At 43.0% G+C, this 18,274-nt stretch overlaps 1 protein-coding gene across 2 annotated transcripts in view; it reads left to right on the top strand.

Annotated features, from left to right (window-relative positions):
- The window catches only part of GABRG2 (gamma-aminobutyric acid type A receptor subunit gamma2), a 130,352-nt gene extending 125,278 nt beyond the window's left edge, over nucleotides 1-5,074 (top strand). Inside the window, exons 9-10 of one of the 2 annotated variants that reach the window (XM_090065021.1) lie at nucleotides 1,534-1,557; nucleotides 3,081-5,074. In XM_090065021.1, the coding sequence (XP_089921147.1) occupies nucleotides 1,534-1,557; nucleotides 3,081-3,356 (300 nt within the window). In that variant the 3' untranslated portion in view covers nucleotides 3,357-5,074. The remainder of the gene's footprint in view (nucleotides 1-1,533; nucleotides 1,558-3,080) is intronic. The other variant, XM_090065022.1, reaches the window with a different exon arrangement.
- Nucleotides 5,075-18,274: the final 13,200 nt, after the last annotated feature.

Genomic DNA, 18,274 nt, shown 5'->3' on the forward strand with positions numbered 1-18,274 from the left:
TGGGAATGTATAATTGATATATTTATAACTGTCCCAATGCCCAGAAAGCCATTTCTTACTGGCAGGATCTATCTAGCCAAAGTATTTTTGAGTTACAGCTATAATCAACATCATGATTTCAAAGTACAGTACATAGAATCACTCTTATGAGAATCATCAATATCCCTGTCCTTTCTCGGGTGATACTTTCTGCCAATGTACACACAGTAGGTTCCTGCTTGTGCTACAGAAATTATGAGCTCTTTATTGCATACTTAAAAAAATGGCTAGTCTAATATTGGGTTTGTATTGTTCTCACCATCCCCCCACCCCATATTTTTAAAAGTTCATGATCACAATATAAATGTTTCCCATAGCTTTTCATATAGATTTATTTGATTTTATTTTGTCTTTAAGTACCCTTACTTACTGGGGAGTGAAGAATCTAAAGTCAAGAATTCAGATCTCTTGGGTTGTTATTTTTATTCTATTTTCAATCTGTGAAATTGTATTTCTTGCAAATTCCCCTTGTCTCTCTCTCTTTCCTTTTCATTGCTTCTTTATATTATTTTTCCTTGTAGCCTTTCTCACCTACTTTCTTTTTCTATTTTCTTTCCTTTAGAAAGTGATTTCATTAATGCTTTCTGGTATGGGAGGAACAAGTACACAATAACAGACCTTTCTACAGCCATAATACAAAATACTAAAAATCCCCTTGTTGTCCCTGCATTTGCAGACTATTTTGTTCCAGCCAGGCTTGTTCCTTGACTTTTCAAAAAGGATCAACTTCTCCTCCTCCTATGACAACAAAACCTATGAGTAGGTGGTGATAGTAACAAAAAAGAAAAGAAATAAAAATCTATCAGATTCTATTTCCTGAACATATACACACGCACTTGCACACTGCAGAATACACAAATGGTCTACTTTTGCATGGGTTGATTTTCAAATACAACTAAGGAAATGATATGAAGGCAATAGGACTTACTGCACTAAAAACTTTGGGCATTTTGACAGCTTTCTCTTTAGCTTACAAGAGAATAAGTGTAGAAATGAGTTATCTTCTGCAGAGGAAAAAATTTAGCCATATTAGCACTGTGCCCTGACTGGGTTATTTAGATCTGTTGAGTAGAGTACATATGACAGAAATAACAATGGGCTGATCTTAAGAAACAAAAAGCTATAGGGTGGAGTATTGAAGAGAGAATTTACAAGAGCCAAGATGTTGACCTAAAACATGTATCCAAATATACCATCTTAAATGCCAGTTTTTAATCCCTTCAGACTATGACAAAATTGAAATAATGTTCTGTGTTGTGCACCTTTCATCCACCTTTAATTACAAGTCACTAAGACAGAAATTTTCTTGTCTTATATCAATAGATCCTTATTTAATAGCCTTCCTGCCTTTATCTTTCTATGTTTTCAGTTCTTTTTGACTTACTATGTTTTAGAAAAGTATCTTTATATTATTTTTTGTCTCTTTCTCCCTTTTCTTTCTTTCTTTTTTGAATTTAAAAATTCTGATTCTCTTTTCTGTCTACAAAATGAAAGCTTCTTCGGATGTTTTCCTTCAAGGTATAAAGTTTTTTGGAATGGAAATTCACTGCATGCAACTGCTGAATTTAACTATTAGAGCTTAAATGATTTTTTTTTTAATTAGACATAACATTCTACTCAAGGTACCCTCTTAAATTAGTAGAATGGCTACAGATTTCTAAATAATTTTGTAGAGTTGATTCAGCAGCCCTACCACTGACTCACTATGGTTTTGAACTTATATTAAGTTCAACAGTTACCAGCATTGTTGGATCACATGAGTTAAGAGAGCTTAACGTGTTCAAGACACCTGTGTTGCTCTCTTGCTCAGTTGCCCATGGGATCCAATACCACTAGCTACACCAAAACCCTGCAATACACCCTTTTAGAACTCAACTCTGATGCCTTCTTTAGATTTGTAATCTAGTTTAAAATAATAAATTTAATTCTGTTCTAGCATTGAGCAAAATTCTATCATAATTAACTCCAGTGCTTTGTCATGCTTATTGTCAGAGTTTTGAAAGGGTTTAAAATGCATACATTTTCTAATGCTATCACTGGATCCACATACTCTTGTTATTCAAATTAGTGAATATAGCTAGCTGTATACTGCACCTAAATCCAATATCCATTCAGAAATGCAGAGATTTAGGTTTTTAGTTTTTGTTTTGTTATTTTTTTTTGGCGGGGGGGGGGAAGAATGCCTAAATGTAAAGCTAATAACATTTACATATTTTGTGGAAATAAAAATGCTATAATTTTATTTTGTCTTTAAAAATGGCAAGGTATCAGTGAGAATTTTTGTAGTTTGCATTATGCCATGCCTGTCAATGTTCACCAAGCGCTCAACATAGCTTTAAATGCTTAATTAGCTCAACTCATTGCAGAAATACATGTACTGCTACTGTTTACAGTGTTGGACGTGTTGAGGCTTCTAGATGGTGAACAGTAGTATATGCTGAGCTGCATGTATTAATAAATGCAAACTAGCAGAGAGTATTGCAGAGAACCTCTAGCCTTCTCTGTTCAGAAGACACAGTTGCTTTTTTCTGCAAATTATATACATTTGCCTATGCATTAGCATGTAAACCAACTGTGTTTAAGAAAATCCTGCATTTCCAGTTATCGTAATTCCTTTCATGTGCAACACCAAAAATCACCATCCTCTATCAACCAGCTACTAAAAGGAAGATTTCAAAATGCCATTTAGTTGCATTTCTGAATGTCTCCTTTAACCTGAAATGTTTAGCTTATTGGCTCTGAATTTATTTAGCTTATTTGACATCTATGTTTCCATAGGTATTAATCCGTAATAATAATCTTAATTGTTTATCTATAAAATTTAAGTATATATACTTGCAATATATTTGCAATTACAATATTTGCAATCTGTATTTTTAAAGATTTAAAATGATTAGAACACCTAATTCTTTAGGAATTTAGCCTAAACCAAAACCATAATTTGCACAAGTTGAACATTAGTGTATAGAAAGTTTTCTTATGAAGATTATAATGCTGTATTCCCCTTCCCCCTCCCATATATTGCCACTCCTTTACCACAGGCACCTACAATTGATATCCGACCAAGATCAGCAACTATTCAAATGAACAATGCTACACACCTCCAAGAAAGGGATGAAGAGTATGGGTATGAGTGTCTTGATGGCAAGGACTGTGCCAGTTTTTTCTGCTGTTTTGAGGATTGCCGAACAGGGGCATGGCGACACGGAAGAATACATATCCGCATTGCCAAAATGGACTCTTATGCCCGTATATTCTTTCCAACTGCCTTCTGCTTGTTTAACCTGGTGTACTGGGTATCCTACCTTTACCTTTAAAATCAGAATAGAAATAGGTGATACAAGCCTTACTCACTAAATTTCTTAGAGAGATGGTTTCCTTTTTAAGTCCACTTAAAGTATTTCTGATACACTTTATAGTGGTCTGAATTCTATAGTGCCATAAACCCAGTAAACATCAACTATATCATACTGTTTGTCCAAAACTACCATACAGTTATTGTGATTTAAACATCACTGTTGAGTATGTTTAAGTGATTTGAAATAAGGAACTATAAACAGCTAATATGCAGCTCTACCAGCTGGAATGGAGCAGTATTGAGACAGTGGAAATATGGTGACTGTGATTAATGGTGGGATATTGTCACTTCAATCATAAGTGATCAAAGCTAGAATTCCAAGGTAAAGTACTGTACAGTTTGTAAGCATTGGCTATAAATATGCTATAACATTGTCCTCTGCTTTTCTTTTTGGAAGAGTCATCTCTCACTTCAAATAAGTGTTACTAGATTAGAAAAGTAACTTCCCCTCCCACACTAATAAAAGCAGACTTTTCCCTCTCCCCTCCCTTTAAGAGCACATGTACAATGTTGTAAATATTTCAGTACCTTGTAGTACTTAAAGTCTAGTGCATGCATATTTTTTGAGCCAAAATAAATGCAGCAAAGGTACCATAAAATATTGTCTTTTATTTTGTGTTTCTGGCTATGCTATTATAATCAAAATGTGGATTTTTTTTTTCCCTTGCAGAATTGCCCCTCTCTCTCATGCATGGAGGATTCAAACAGACAACGCTTTCATGTAAGATATTAAAGAAATCTTAAAGGGACAAACAAACAACATGTAGACAGAACAATTTGTATGCCCAATATAATACTTAGATTACAAAGCAAAATTAGCTCTATGTATTTGCTGCTGTTTTATTCTTTATTTTTCAGTGATAATTTGTCTCAGCTGAATTTCCAATTATTCAACGTTATTCAACATTGCAAGATCTGCTGTAGACTTTCAATACCTTCGTTTTCAGTGATTCTTTCCCACATTAAGATTGAACTTTGCAAGGTAATTTAAGGAATACACAATCCATTTAAATTAGCCAGAAGGATGGGAAACAGATCTGTAACAAATAAACATTTCTTTTTCTGGCAAACTTCAGGTTCATTTGGAACATCCTAATTTGTGTCATATACACACATTCAATTCTCCACTCATTTTTCTGATCATCAATAGTCGTTGTCAGTGCTGCTTTTCACTCTGTGAGTACCTTTATTAAAATACTGACCCATACCATGTCTAGCATACAACTTATAGATAACCCTGAAATCATAAAAGGGAATGGAGAGTCTTTGCTAATAAATCACATATGTGTAGTGTATGTGCATTTAAAACCATTCAACTCATTTGGGTGACTCTTGAAACTCATTTAGCAACTGGTTTTCAGAACCTGTATGATGCTCAATTATGCAACCTTAAGCACATGTAAATATTACTGACATTTTTTTATTGTCAAAGATGTAAAATGTCAACTCAAAGGAAGTAGGTTTGCGGTTTGTAGTGGGAGATATATATGTACGTTGTCACTACAGAATTCTGGGAAATATGGAGGAACAAGAAAAGTTTTCCAATGTTTGTATAGTTTTGGAAATAAAATATGTATAAAAAGGTATAATTAAATCTTGATCATCAATTGCTCCTTGTCCAATGTATTTGAAAACTTTTAATAAAGGAATTGCACACACAAGTGGACTTTTTCAATAAAATTGCTGCACTCAGCTCTACAGTATCCTTGTGTTTAGTTTACTAAAATGGCGTGCAGAAGATGTGCAAAAATACTGACTGCTTTTCTAAAATGCTTAATTTTTGATTGAGCACCTAAAGCAGTGGTGCTCAATCTTCTGGCTCTGCAGGCTGGGTAAACAACACAGCACTGGTCTGCAGGCTAGATTTTGTGAGTGGGGTTAGTAAACAGGTGCGATCCAGGATCCAGCTGCAGAGTGACCTCATGTGTCTGCCTCATCATGGACTGGTGATCTAGCTCACAGGGCCACATCATTTGGTCCACAGGGCTCTCCCTAATTCTGTTGGGCAGTAAGGAAGTAGCAATTAACAATGACACTACTTCTCCAACTGCCAACTTTTTGGACCTGGGGGGGGAGCCCCACAAGCCAGAGGATACAGCTCCATGGGCCAAATCTGGCCCATGGGTTGGAGGTTGAGCACCAATGGCCTTGTACCATATAATAATGATTTAGGCACCAATCCTCTAAACACTTCTACCATTTGACTTCAACATAAGACAAGTCACCCGCTTACATATGAAAAAACCCTTTAAGACTTGTGGTACCAAATTTCACTTTTGGAGTAGATGTATTGCCCTGGGGCTGGGGGTGGAGGAAGAGAGAAGAGAAGGGAGAAGAGTATCAACTTTTATTTCTCTACCTGAAATACTGTATCTGTTTCCCAACAGCTACCACTTCTCTTTTGCAATTTTCCTTTAAGAAGTATATCATATCTGGGACTTTCTTGGTCCAGACAGGTTACCTGACAGTTCATACTGAATTACAAGATTGTGGGTGTGTGTGTGTGTGTGTGTACACTGGACTATATCAGTTATCACATCCATTCTCTTTTCAGTCTCCTCCACTTAGCAAGAAGGGTTAAGAAGGTTTATCAGAGCCTTATCTTGGATGTTTTTGTCATTAAATAGAATTCATATGATTCACTATGGAACTCAGCCCAGAAGCAGACCTTTGATTTTCTGAAGCTTAATAGGTTGACATTACTAACAAGATTGTCATTTGTCTGAGGTTTTTTTTTTTTCTTTCAAGCTCAGTTGACCTCCAGATTCTTTTTGCCTTCTGCATTTTACACCTGCTCGGCACTCTGAAAACACATGATGTACATCTGGGCGGAGGAGAAACTGGCATCTTTTTTCCGTCAATGGACAGTACCCATTAGTTCAGAAGCAAATATTCCTCTCTCAGTAATGCAATTAGTCCTCTGAGTCAAGTGATACAAACTGAGAAAATCCTCTGGGATTTTATGAACATTGCCTGAATTATGAGAATATGCCTCAATTATGAGATCTGCACCTTATTCTCACTTGGCATAATTAGAGGAATAGAAGAAAAGTACCCTCTCATCAAACACTGTCCAACATCCAGGGCCGTGCTAGCCATACCGGGGCTGAATAGTAACTTACACATGTTCTGCACTCCTGGATGTAACAGAAGTCTGATTGTTTTAATAGGACTGTTCACAGATTAAGGTGAGACTCACCATGAGCGAGTAAAGCAGAATTCAATGCTGACTGAGGAGGAATAGAAGTTTTCTATTGAACAGAGACTTTACTGGTTATTCAATACAGAATCAAAGGTAACCTTCACATTGTAAAGCTATGCTATCATCAAAGCAAACATGAAGTAGCAAGCAAAATGACATTTTAGTGGACTCGGTGTCAGTTTTTTCTGCTCTCAACAGAGATATGCTGCAGTAAAGGATGGCCTGCTCTATTCCAGTGAAGAGCTTTCACTGTTGGCTTGCCAAGATAAATTCAAGCTCAATATGGTACAGGCTGCTGCTGCATTAGGACTTGCCAAAGAAATGTTTAATTGAAAGTTTTGCAAAGGCAGACCACATGTCTTGGGGGACATGAAGTGCTGAGACACCTATCATTGATGGGATTCAGCCTCCCCTTGTCACTCAGGGTCACAGCCTTATAGGGCTCCCGGTTCCTCTATTGAACCTGGATTTTCAAGTGGCAACAGTGTCTTGAAGCTCCTTTACAAACTTCATCTGGTGAGAAGGCTGTGACCCTTCATTTCAGATTATGATGAACCATCATCCATACCTTCAGAACTTGAAGGCTAGACTACTGTATGAAGCCCCCCAAACCCTTGAAAACCATGAGGAGGTTGCAGCTGATGCAGAACATGGTGGCCCACTTTCTGATAGGGGTGGATCACCAGAAGTACATCACTCCAGTCCTCTGGCATCTTCACAAGTTCTGGCTTTCCAGGATCAATTCAAATTGTTCGTTTTGACCTATAAAGCCCTAAGTGGTCTAGGACCCACATACCTAAAGGACTTCCTTCTCCCCTGTGCCCCATCACAATCCTTTTGGTGAGCCAAGAGCAACCTCCTGCAAATACCATTAGTATACCGAGTTCACTTGGCAAAAACATGTGGGAGTTCATTCTCAGAAGTTTCTCCTCAGCTCTGAAATTCCCCCCACCCTTGAGGCCAGCCAAAGCTTGAGCGTGGACTTCTTGCAGAAGCACTGCAAGACCTTTCTGCTTGGGCAGGAATTTAGCCATTAAAGTGAGGCCTAGATGTTATTTATTGGATCTGTGCTTTATTTTGTTATTTTATTGTTTCTTATTGTCCTCTAAAGCTGTTCTGTTTCCCTTGCTGTAAGCCTCCCTGAGCCTTTGCTGGCAAAGGCAGCATATCAAATCACATAAGTATATCAATAAATAGAGTCAATAAATATTTTTGCTGAAATCTTTATTTATATTTTCATTCTGGTGTTCAAATTCCCCACCTGAGACTAGAACCTATTGTAACAGGTACTATGTATGCAGACTAAGAGACTTCACCCCACATCTAGCTTACAGTGTGAAACAGAAAAAAAGAACCATTAGTCCTGCCTCTACTGTATAGATATGGAGCTCAGACTTAATATGCCAAAAATCACTTCAGAACCAAAAAGATTTAGAAAAGTCTATTTCATTCAGCACCTGTGCTCTAAATGAGCAACATTCCCTCCCATGAACCTATGGATTATATAACCCCCAGTGTCAAATAGCTCATGACAAAGCCTCTTCTTCCTCACTATTAATGATAATTTTGAACTGATTTTTTTTATGTCTTTGGGCTCACTATTCCACCCTGCATCTCTGATTTCATACAGCCAGCTCATTTTCTTTTCATTCACAATAATCTTCCCTCCAGTCTTTGGGGGAAAAAATCTCTCTTCTCTGAGCTATTTATGTCTCATAAAAGGATCAAACTGGCATAAAATGGTACTAAAAGCCCTAGTTATGTTTGTTCAGTATGGCACTGGTGTAGGAACTGTGATGAGGGGACTGGGGCAGATGATTTAAGAGAAGAGGCTGAGGGAACTGGGTTTATTTAGTTTGAGAAGAGAAGACTTAGAGGGGATTTGATAGTAGCCCTTAGCTACCTGAAGGGTGGTTCCAAAGAGGATAGCGCTAGACTGTTCTCAGTGGTGACAGATAACAGAACAAGGAGCAATGGTTTCACATTGGCACAAGGGAGGTATAGGTTGGATATTAAGATAAACTTTCTCACTAAGAGGGTGGTGAAGCACTGGAACAGGTTACCTAGAAAGATGATTGGAGGTTTTTAAGGCCTGGTCTTGACAAACCCTGGCTGGGATGATCTAGCTGGAGATGGTCCTGCTTTGAGGGTTTGGACTAGCCGACCTCCTGAGATCCAATCCAACCCTAACTTTCTATGATTCTATGATCCCAAGGACCACGCTACACGTTCCATTGAGAGAACGTTCTGAAAGACAAGAGGAGGGAAGGATAAGGCTGCAATACACAGCACGGAGATAACTTAACAGAGTTACTGTTCATGTGAACAGTCAAAGAGACCTACCATACCCTACACAGCAAGCTTCTAGGGATGTCCAAATTGCACCAGTCTCTAGCTTATAGAGTAGCCCTGAACTGGGAAGCTACAACGGTTCATTAAAGTTCAATCATGACAGATAGTTCTGTTGAATCTCATAAGGCCTTGTTACATGGTAATTTTCAGTGGCTCCTGGAGCCCAAACTCCTTGTTTGTCCACATATTAACACCTGAAATTTATTTTAAGTACTCATTACTAGGCCTTTGCAAAGCAGCTAGTATTCGCTTTGGATTCAGATTCAGCCAATTCAGAGGTGAAGTGATTGGATTCAGTGATTCGAATCACTGTCCTGATTCCATTCAGCCGAATCTCCAAATCTCCAAATCAGCCAGGCCAGGCCCGGCCCATCCCCTGCCCCTCTCCCAGCCCAGCAATGGCTACCCTGCCCACCCCAGCTCCCGGGACTTGGGGGAAAATAAGCAGGTGCTGCCAGGCAGAGAGTGATCCCCACTGCCCCCCACTGCCCCAGCCACGTGGGGGAATCTGCTCGAGCCCCTTCCCCCCCAGTTCCTCCAGCCCCTTTACAGATGCCCCACATGGTCCAGCTCCAGCCCTTTAAGGAAAAAAAAATCCTGAAGAAACCCTGGGACTCACCGCTCCTGCTGGCAGGGGGTGATCCCCGCTGCCCCTCACCACATGGGGGGTTTGCATGAACTCCGCAAAGCCCCAAGGCTGCACCAGGAGCAGCAAGTCCCAGGGCTTTTCTTGGCTTTTTTTTTCCTTAAAGGGCCAGAGCATCGGCAGGCGGGGCAGCCAGGGGGGACTGGGGGAATGGGGTCGAGGGGACTTATGCAGAGCCCCCCATGCAGTGTGGGGCAGTGGGGGGCAGCAGGGATCACCCCCCACCTGGCAGCACCCAGGGAGTACCAGGGCTTTTCTTTAAAGTACCGTGAGCTGGGGTGGACAGGGGCAGCCATGGGGGGGCTGGGGGAGCGGGCGGGGGCTGGGAGAGTGGGAGGGGTCAGAAGGGCTGGCAGTGGCCTCCCCATGGTCCCCTCCCCCCTCCCCCAGTCCCCCGCTCCCCTAGTATTTACCAGCTTAGAGTGGCTGCAGCTCCCTGCTGCAGCCACCAGGGACTGTCCAAATCATCAAAGCTCTCTGAATCTTTGCCGAAGATTTGGAGAGCTTTGAATTGATTTGAATCTTTAAATTTGTCCCCTGATTCGATTCAGATTCAGAGATTTGGCCACTGAATTGAGCCAAATCACCTCCGAATCAAATCACCACCTGAAACTTCACACAGCCCTACTCATTATGCTGCTCAAACATATTCCAAGGTAGGCCATCTCTGATCCATATTACTCAAATCCTGTTACACTAAGGTATAGCTACTCTAAGCTACACCTTAGTATAAGTACCTTAAAGACCCCCATCCTTCACTGGCCCCTGTTTTCCCCACTCCGCCTTACTTGTGACTGTCCATACTGTCTGTCTGGTGGGAACAGGCAAGTAAGGGTTAACTTGCCTGTCCAACCACTACTGCCTTGTCTGCTGCTGTCTGGGCTGGGCTCAGCCTAGAGAAGGGTAGCAGTCCAGCAGCAGGTCTGAAGTGTGACTGCTCCAAACTGGAGCTAGGACTAACACCAGTCAGTATTTGTGTGCCTCACAGTGTAATGAGACCCTAAGTCACAGCCTGTTGTTTCATGATATGCCTTATATTTAGTTGTCTCTTCAAAACTCTCCAGAAATGACAGTGATAGTATCATACAGTTAGGCAGATATAGTTGAAGTAGACACTCAATACTTTAAATGCCTTCAATACTCAATATTTCAAATGGCTTGAAATACTAGGGGTGTGGGAAGTGGACCCTATTCAATTTGGATTTAGCCCAAGTCAAGGACAGTGATTCAATTTGTTGATTTGGATCACTGTCCCTGATTCAATTTGGCTGAATCCAAATCTGAAGATTCAATGTTCATTCAGAGAATCAGTGATTCGGACATAGACACAGCTTTAAAAGTTTTTTCTATATACCCTGAGGTAGCAGGCACAGCTCATGATCACTGTGACGCTGGGGTACATAGAGCATCCCACAGGAGGGCACGGGGGCCTCCACATGTTCAGCAGTGAATGCAGGAGGGCCCCTCCATGCTCCCCAGGCTCGGCATGCAGGAGGGGCCCCTCCATGCTCCCCCAGCTTGGCAATTGGCAATTGGAACCCCAGGTGCCCCCCACAACCCAGGAAGCACCACTCTCTGAACCAGGGGGATGTGCAGGGAGGCCCCCAGTGTGCTCCCAGGCAGACCCAGAAGTGGACCAGAAGTGCTTCTGGTCTAATTCTGGGTCTGTTTCCCAGTGTGCTGGGGAGCCCCCCATGATTCTGTGGGACACTCCATCTGCCCCAGCATCATAGCACTCATGAGCTGCCTGCTACCTAGAGGTATGTAGAAAAAACATTTAAAGCTGTCTCTAAGGCCAAATTGCCACATCTTTCCAAATCTCTCCAAATCAATTTGGAGGGTTCTGATTCAATTCAGAGAGATTAAAGGATCTTCTGATTTGATTCAGATTCAGAGGTTCAGCCACTGAATAAGGCCAAATGTCCACTGAATTGAATCAGGGATCAAAGCTTCGCGTGGCCCTATCAAATACTTATCCTTCAAAACCTACCTTAAATTGTTTAATTATTCAATCACTGCCTCTACTCTGTACAATTATTTTTTCTCTACAATTAAAATATATGTGCTTCTGGTAGGATAAAGTGTTTTGGGTGTTAAAATTCCTTGATAAATATTTTTTCAAGCCCAAATTCCATATCTTGATTTTCTGTTTAGAAATTTGAGGTAAACATTCACAAAAAATACATTTGTGCTTTTTCAATGCAAAAAGTGGGTGTGAGAGTAAGTATCGAAATAATTATTGGAGAAGTTGGCTTATATGTAATAAAAACTAGGAAATGGTTGGTGCAAAGGTTGAAATCAATATTGTGATAAGTGACTACATCAAGCTAGTGGGATAAATTCATTCAAAGTAAGCAGATTATTACCTGTATTTAATGAAGAAGATGAAGAGGTAAATTAGCAATTAAGAAGAGTATTGTAAACAAAACAGAAAATATCCTTATGCCCCTTGAGAAATCCATGGCATGTCAACATGTTGAATACTGTGTGCAGTTCTAGTCCCCATACCTCAAGCAAAGGTACAGAGATGTGCAACAGGATCACTAATGAGTGATATGGAAGAACTTCCTTATGTTGGGAAACTGAAGAGGGGCGCTGCCTATGCAGTTTAGGAAAGAGTTGAGCTGGGACTTGATAAGGGTTTACAAAATACAAAATGGTAAAAATAAATAGCGATTGATTATTTACTCTCTCACAATATAAGAATTAGGGGTCACAAAATGAAACTACTAAGTAGAAAGTTTAACAAAAAAAGGTTATTTTTCACACTGCATGTAATTAAAGTGTGGTACTCATTGTTATCAGATGTTGTGGAAGCTGACACTTTAGCTAGATTTAAAAAGGGATTAGATAAATTTTTGAAGGAAAGGGGCATCAGTAGCTCTTGAGCATGGGAGTTAGAGATATAGCCTCTGAATTAGAACTTCCTAGTCCTTAAAAGCTGGAGGCTGCAAGTGAGAGCAACAGTGGGAAAAAAAGTACCCTCATCACACACAGTCCACTCTGCTTGTGTAAGGTAGTCAGTGTAAAGATCAAACAAAGCACTGATGTGTTCGAATCAGGAAGATAAGATGACTGTAACAATAGCATTGTTAGCATCTGAATAGACTGAGAGAAGCCAGATCTGTCAAGGACAGAAAAAAGGAATTTGTTGTATTCTATACGGGAAACAATAAGGACTTAAATGAGGATTCAGGCTTTGTACATATGGCGTAAAACAGTTTTTAGATGTTGCATGTAAGAAAAATCATTGTTTTAATATTATAAAAGCCTATATCTGTCTGTGTGTTTGTCTGTAATACTTTATTTGTGCTCTGATTGGCAAACAGACAATTAGAGCACAAAGAAACATTCAGACAAGTGGAAGCCCACCGCCATGGTGATGGGAACACAGGGGATGGAGTGGGGATGGGGGCAAGGCAAGTGCCGCACCCTGCTCCGTGGAGATGGTGGCAATGGAGTGGATGAAATGGCCTTGTGCCCCCACCCCCCCGCTCCCTGCAGGTGGCAATGATGGAGCAGGGAGGAAACAGGACACTAGAGCTAGCCTTGCCCCCCAACCTGCTCCTTGGAGGTGACAGTGGCAGAGGTACAGGGGCAAGGCAGCGGGGTTGGGAAGCAGTGTGGGGACAAAGCCACTAGCACTGGCCTTGGCCTGCCCCTTCCCTCTTCTGTTGTCACTGCCTGCAGGGCCAATGCAGCAGTGATGAGGGAAGGAGTGAGCCTGACATGGAGGGGAAGGAGCTGCCTTCACCCCCTCCACCCTGCACCTTGGGGCCAGCAGCACTTTGGGGTGGAGTGAGCCTAGACCCCAAGTGGCAGCGGGGAGCAGCCCAGCCCCAGCCCCAGCATCGGTGGGTAGCAGGTAGTGGGCCTGCACATGCTGCCATGGTTGGTAATGGGGGAATGGTCCTGGACCCCAAGTGGAAGGTGGGGAGTGGGCCTGGGCCCAGCATAAGGAGAAGGGAGAGGAGCGGACCCAGCATGTGGGTTTGGGGGAAGCCCACCACAGCAGGAGGACAGGAGCAGTCCCTGGCCAATACAGCGGGGGGGGGAGGGGAGGAGTGGGCCTGGGATTGAATTTAATGCAGGTGATGTGAGGGAGATTTGGTCTCAAGGGGGGGTGCAGAAGCTGGCCTGCTGTGGCCATGTGGGGGGAGCAGCGAGCCCGGCTTGACATGGCAGCAGTGTGGGGAGGGGAGGTGTGGGCCTCCTTCCCCCAATCAGGCCCAGACCCACTCATCCCCCCCACCCCACATCAGCCCCTCCCCCACTCCTGTCCCCTTGCTGTTGCCAGGTTGGCCCAGGCCTGCTGCTGTCCCACCCCACACGTTGTGGTGGCCCGGCTTCTCCCCTCTTTGGACCTGGCTCTCCCCTCCATCAGGCCTGGGCCCAGTCCTTCCTTCTCCTCACCACTGCCCACTGGGAGTGGGCCCAGACCAGGAAGGAAGTGGGGGTTGGGCCTGGATGGTGGGGGCATAGGGCCCCATCCATGCCTGCTCCCCCCCATCATTCTTGTTGAACAATAGGCAAGTTACTTATAAATGGCCTGAACATGTAGGTCTAGGAAGAGTGCTTGTGCAGAATAACAAATTATAGGCCTGTGCAACAGAATGGATAGTGGTGCTATATATGATAAATAATTGATTTAATAAGGTTTTTGCTAAAGAATCTACAGTGGAGGGCAGAATCTACAAGAATAAAGAAACATAGGAAATGAAATCTAAATCCAACCCAAGAGAAATAGTGAGGTTTTAATATGTAAGTCCTGTCTTTCATTCAAGATTTCAAACCTTTTTAAAAATGATGATTAAGTACATAGATATTATTATATCCACTATAGACCTAATCTTCTTCCCTGAAAAATCAAAGACAAAATTCCTAGTCATGCTGGGTGCTTACTTTCACCATTTACAGAGAAACCTGCACGTGAAAAGATCTGGATCCTATGCTGACATATTACCATGCTATTTAACTTTACTTTTATTCAGATGCTTTCCAGTGTACAATGAAAAATGCGGCTGTTGGTATATAAGAAATTTCATGTGTTTTAAGTGGCCTGGAGTACCAAGGCACAAACAATGCACTATAGCTTTGCCGACCACTTAACACACACTTTTGAATAATTCAGAGAAGAGCATGATTTTCTTCAGGAAAAGTATGGTAAATAAGATTGACTCTTTTACAAAAAAAATCTGAGGGCGATAAGACTGGATAAGAATTTCTCATTTCGGCTTACATTAAATTCATATCCTTTATCAAAATTAGATGAGAAAAAGAGGAGTAAAATTAATATAGCTATAATTCAAGCAGTATCAAAGCAGATTAAGAATATTGATATTCCTACCAAGCACATGCTTTTTGTTGCTAGCATAATGAAATTTATATTTGATGAGACCTAATCTTATTCTACCAATACTCCATTGTTCTTTTGAAATGTGCAGGTTAGAACTGTAAGATGAGCTACAGATACAATCTTTTTACTATGTGTAGTAAGAGAGAACTTTAGAAACAAATAACCTTTCCTTATCTATGAAGGAAAATATTCATTCATTTATTCTTAATTTATTAAATTAATGTGATGGACACACATAGGATCATTCATCCACCTGGCATGATTACAAATTGCAGATATGTCCATAAGAATTGCAATTAGTTTTTTGTTAATTATAAACTGATTCATTAACAGGATATAGTATAACTGGACTCCTTTAAATGCAAAACAAATCTTGAAACAGAAGGTTTCATAGAATCATAGAATCACTGAGTCGGAAGGGACCTAGACAGATCATGTAGTCCGACCCCCTGCCATGGGCAGGAAGGAGCACTGGGGGTGGGAGGAGTCATAAGACCCCAGTCAGGTGCCTATCCAGTCTCCTCTTGAAGATCTCCAGGGAAGATAAGAGCTCCACCTCTCTGGGAAGCCTATTCCAGGCTCTGGCCACCCTTACAGTGAAGTAGTTCTTCCTAATAGCTAACTTAAACCTATTCTCCCTCAGCTTGTGGCCATTGTTCCTGGTGACTCCAAGGGGGGCCCTGGGGAACAGACTTTCCCCGAGTCCCCGCTGCTGGCCCCTGATAAGGCTGTAGGCACCCACAAGATCCCCCCGCAGTCTCCTCTTGCGGAGACTGAAGAGATTCAGGTCCCTCAGCCTCTCCTCATAGACCCTCTGGACCCTCTCCAGGTTCTCCACGTCCTTCTTGAAGTGTGGCACCCAGAACTGGATCAGGACTCAAGCTGCAGCCTGACCAGTGCTGCATAGAAGGGGAGGAAGACCTCTCTGGACCTGTTAGTGATGCCCCTCTTGATGCATGACAGGGTGCGGTTGGCTCTGCCTATTGCTTCGATACATTGGTGACTTATATTCATCCTGGAGTCAATCATGATCCCAAGATCCCTTTCTGCCTCTGTGCTGCCGAGAGGGTCAGCCCCTAACCTGTAACCATAATGCCGGTTCCCTGTCCCCAGGTGCAGCATTCTGCACTTGTCCTTGTTGAAACGCATCCTGTTCAGATCCGCCCACTTCTCCAACCTATCCAGGTCTGCCTGGATGCGGTTTCTGCCTGCCAGTGTATTCACTTTACCCCCCAGCTTGGTGTCATCAGCAAACTTGAACAGGTTGTACTCCACACCCTCATCCAGGTGGCTAATGAAGATGTTGAACAGCACCAGCCCAAGGACCAAGCCCTGGGGGACTCCACTGCCCACACCCTCCCAGGTCGACATCGACCCATCCACCACCACCCTTTGGGTGTGCCCCTGGAGCCAGTTTGCCACCCACATGACTGTGCATTCATCAATTCTGCAGTCCCTCAGCTTGCCCACCAGAATTGGGTGGAACACTGTGTCGAAGGCTTTCTGGAAGTCCAAGATGACATCGGCTTCCTCCTTCACATCTAAGCTCTTTGCTACCTGGTCATAGAAAGAGACCAGGTTAATTAGGCAGGATCGGCGTGGCATGAACCCATGTTGGTTACCCTTCAACATCACTTCCCCTGCAGGGCTCTCACAAATGTGGCCCTTGATAATTTTTTCAAAGACCTTCCCCAGGATAGAAGTGAGGCTGACGGGCCTGTAGTTGCCAGACTTTTCCTTCCTCCCCTTCTTGAAAATAAGGACCACAATGGCCCTTTTCTAGTCCTCAAGGACTTGGCCTGAGCACCAGGAGTCCTCAAACAGCTGTGCCAATGGCACCGCAATGACACCAGCCAATTCCCTCAGCACCCGCAGATGAAGGTCATCCGGGCCTGCCAACTTGGACACATCTAAGCCCTCCAGGTAATCCTTAACTAGGTCTGAACTAACAGTCAGAGGACTCACACCCTTCCTGGGCCTCTCTATGCTGTCACCTGAGAGCACCCCATTGTCCTCAGACAGGAACACGGAGGCAAGAACTTGTTGAAGAGTTCTGCCTTCTGTCATGCGTCCGTCACCAACTGCCCTGCCCTGCCTTGTAGGGGTCCAATGTTACCCCAAGACTTCTTCTTGCTACCTATATACTTGAAAAAGGATTTTTTGTTATCCTTAATCCCAGAAGCTAATCTAAACTCCAGTGCTGCTTTAGCCTTCCTCACCAAATCCCTACAAGCTCGGGTCAGGGAGATGTACTCCTCCTTTTTCCCTGCCCCCTGCTTCCACCGCCAGTATGCTTTTTTCTTTGCCCTCAGGCCAACTTGGATATCTGCGCTCAGCCATGAATGTTTCTTGGACCCTTTTCCTGCCTTCCTGTGCAGAGGAATTGCGTACTGCTGCGCCCCAAGGATAGCCTCCTTGAGGAAGAACGACCTTTCATGGACCCCCATACTAGCTACACCCTTGGCTCTGAGTGTCTCCCTGACTACTGCCCTGAGCACATTGAAGTTGGCTTTCCTCAAGTCAAGCATTTGTGCTGTGCTAGTTACCCTCCCCTCCTTTCTCTGAATAGAAAACTGGATCATTTCATGATCACTGTCCCCTAGCCTCCCTTGTACAAGCACCTCCCCAACCAGGTCACCCCCAGAGGCTAACACCAGATCCAGTATGGTGTTTTCTCTAGTGGGGATGAGTACCTCCTGCACAAGGTGTAGGTCCTGTACACATGTCAGGAACCTTCGTGAGTGGCTAGACCCTCATGACCACAACATCCTTTGCACACACGGCCTCCCCCAGCTGCCTGGAGAATTCCAGATCCAGCTCTTCCTCCTGATGTGGTGGCCTGTAGTAAACCCCTACCACCAGATCCCTCTCCCCCCACCCTCCTTGAAGTTTGATCCACAGGGTCTCAGTTAAGCTTTCCTCTGGGCTCATTTAGAAGGTAGAACTGGTATACTGTTCCCTAACATACAGCGCAACCCCCCATCATTTTTCCCCTTCCTATCTCTTCTAAACAACCTATAGCCCTCTAAGTCTACTGCTCAGTCATATGTTTCATCCCACCATGTCTCCACTAGGCCAACCAGATTGATTTTACTACTTGCAAGCAGGAAAGCAAGCTCCTTCTGCTTGTTCCCCATGCTTCTTGCATAGTGAAGAGACACCTTAATCCCCCTGAGGGAGCCCTGGGCACCCCCCCCCGAGAGACAACTGATCCCTTGGTATGTACCTGGGCAAGTCCTACACCTGGTTGAGTTTTCTCTTGCTCCTGTGGATCCCCATCCTCTGACAAACTTAGTTTAAAGCCCGCCGGAGAAGTCAACT

Source organism: Crocodylus siamensis, chromosome 10, assembly GCF_052110815.1.
Source record: "Crocodylus siamensis isolate JL-2025a chromosome 10, ASM5211081v1, whole genome shotgun sequence".
Lineage (NCBI taxonomy): Eukaryota > Metazoa > Chordata > Crocodylia > Crocodylidae > Crocodylus > Crocodylus siamensis.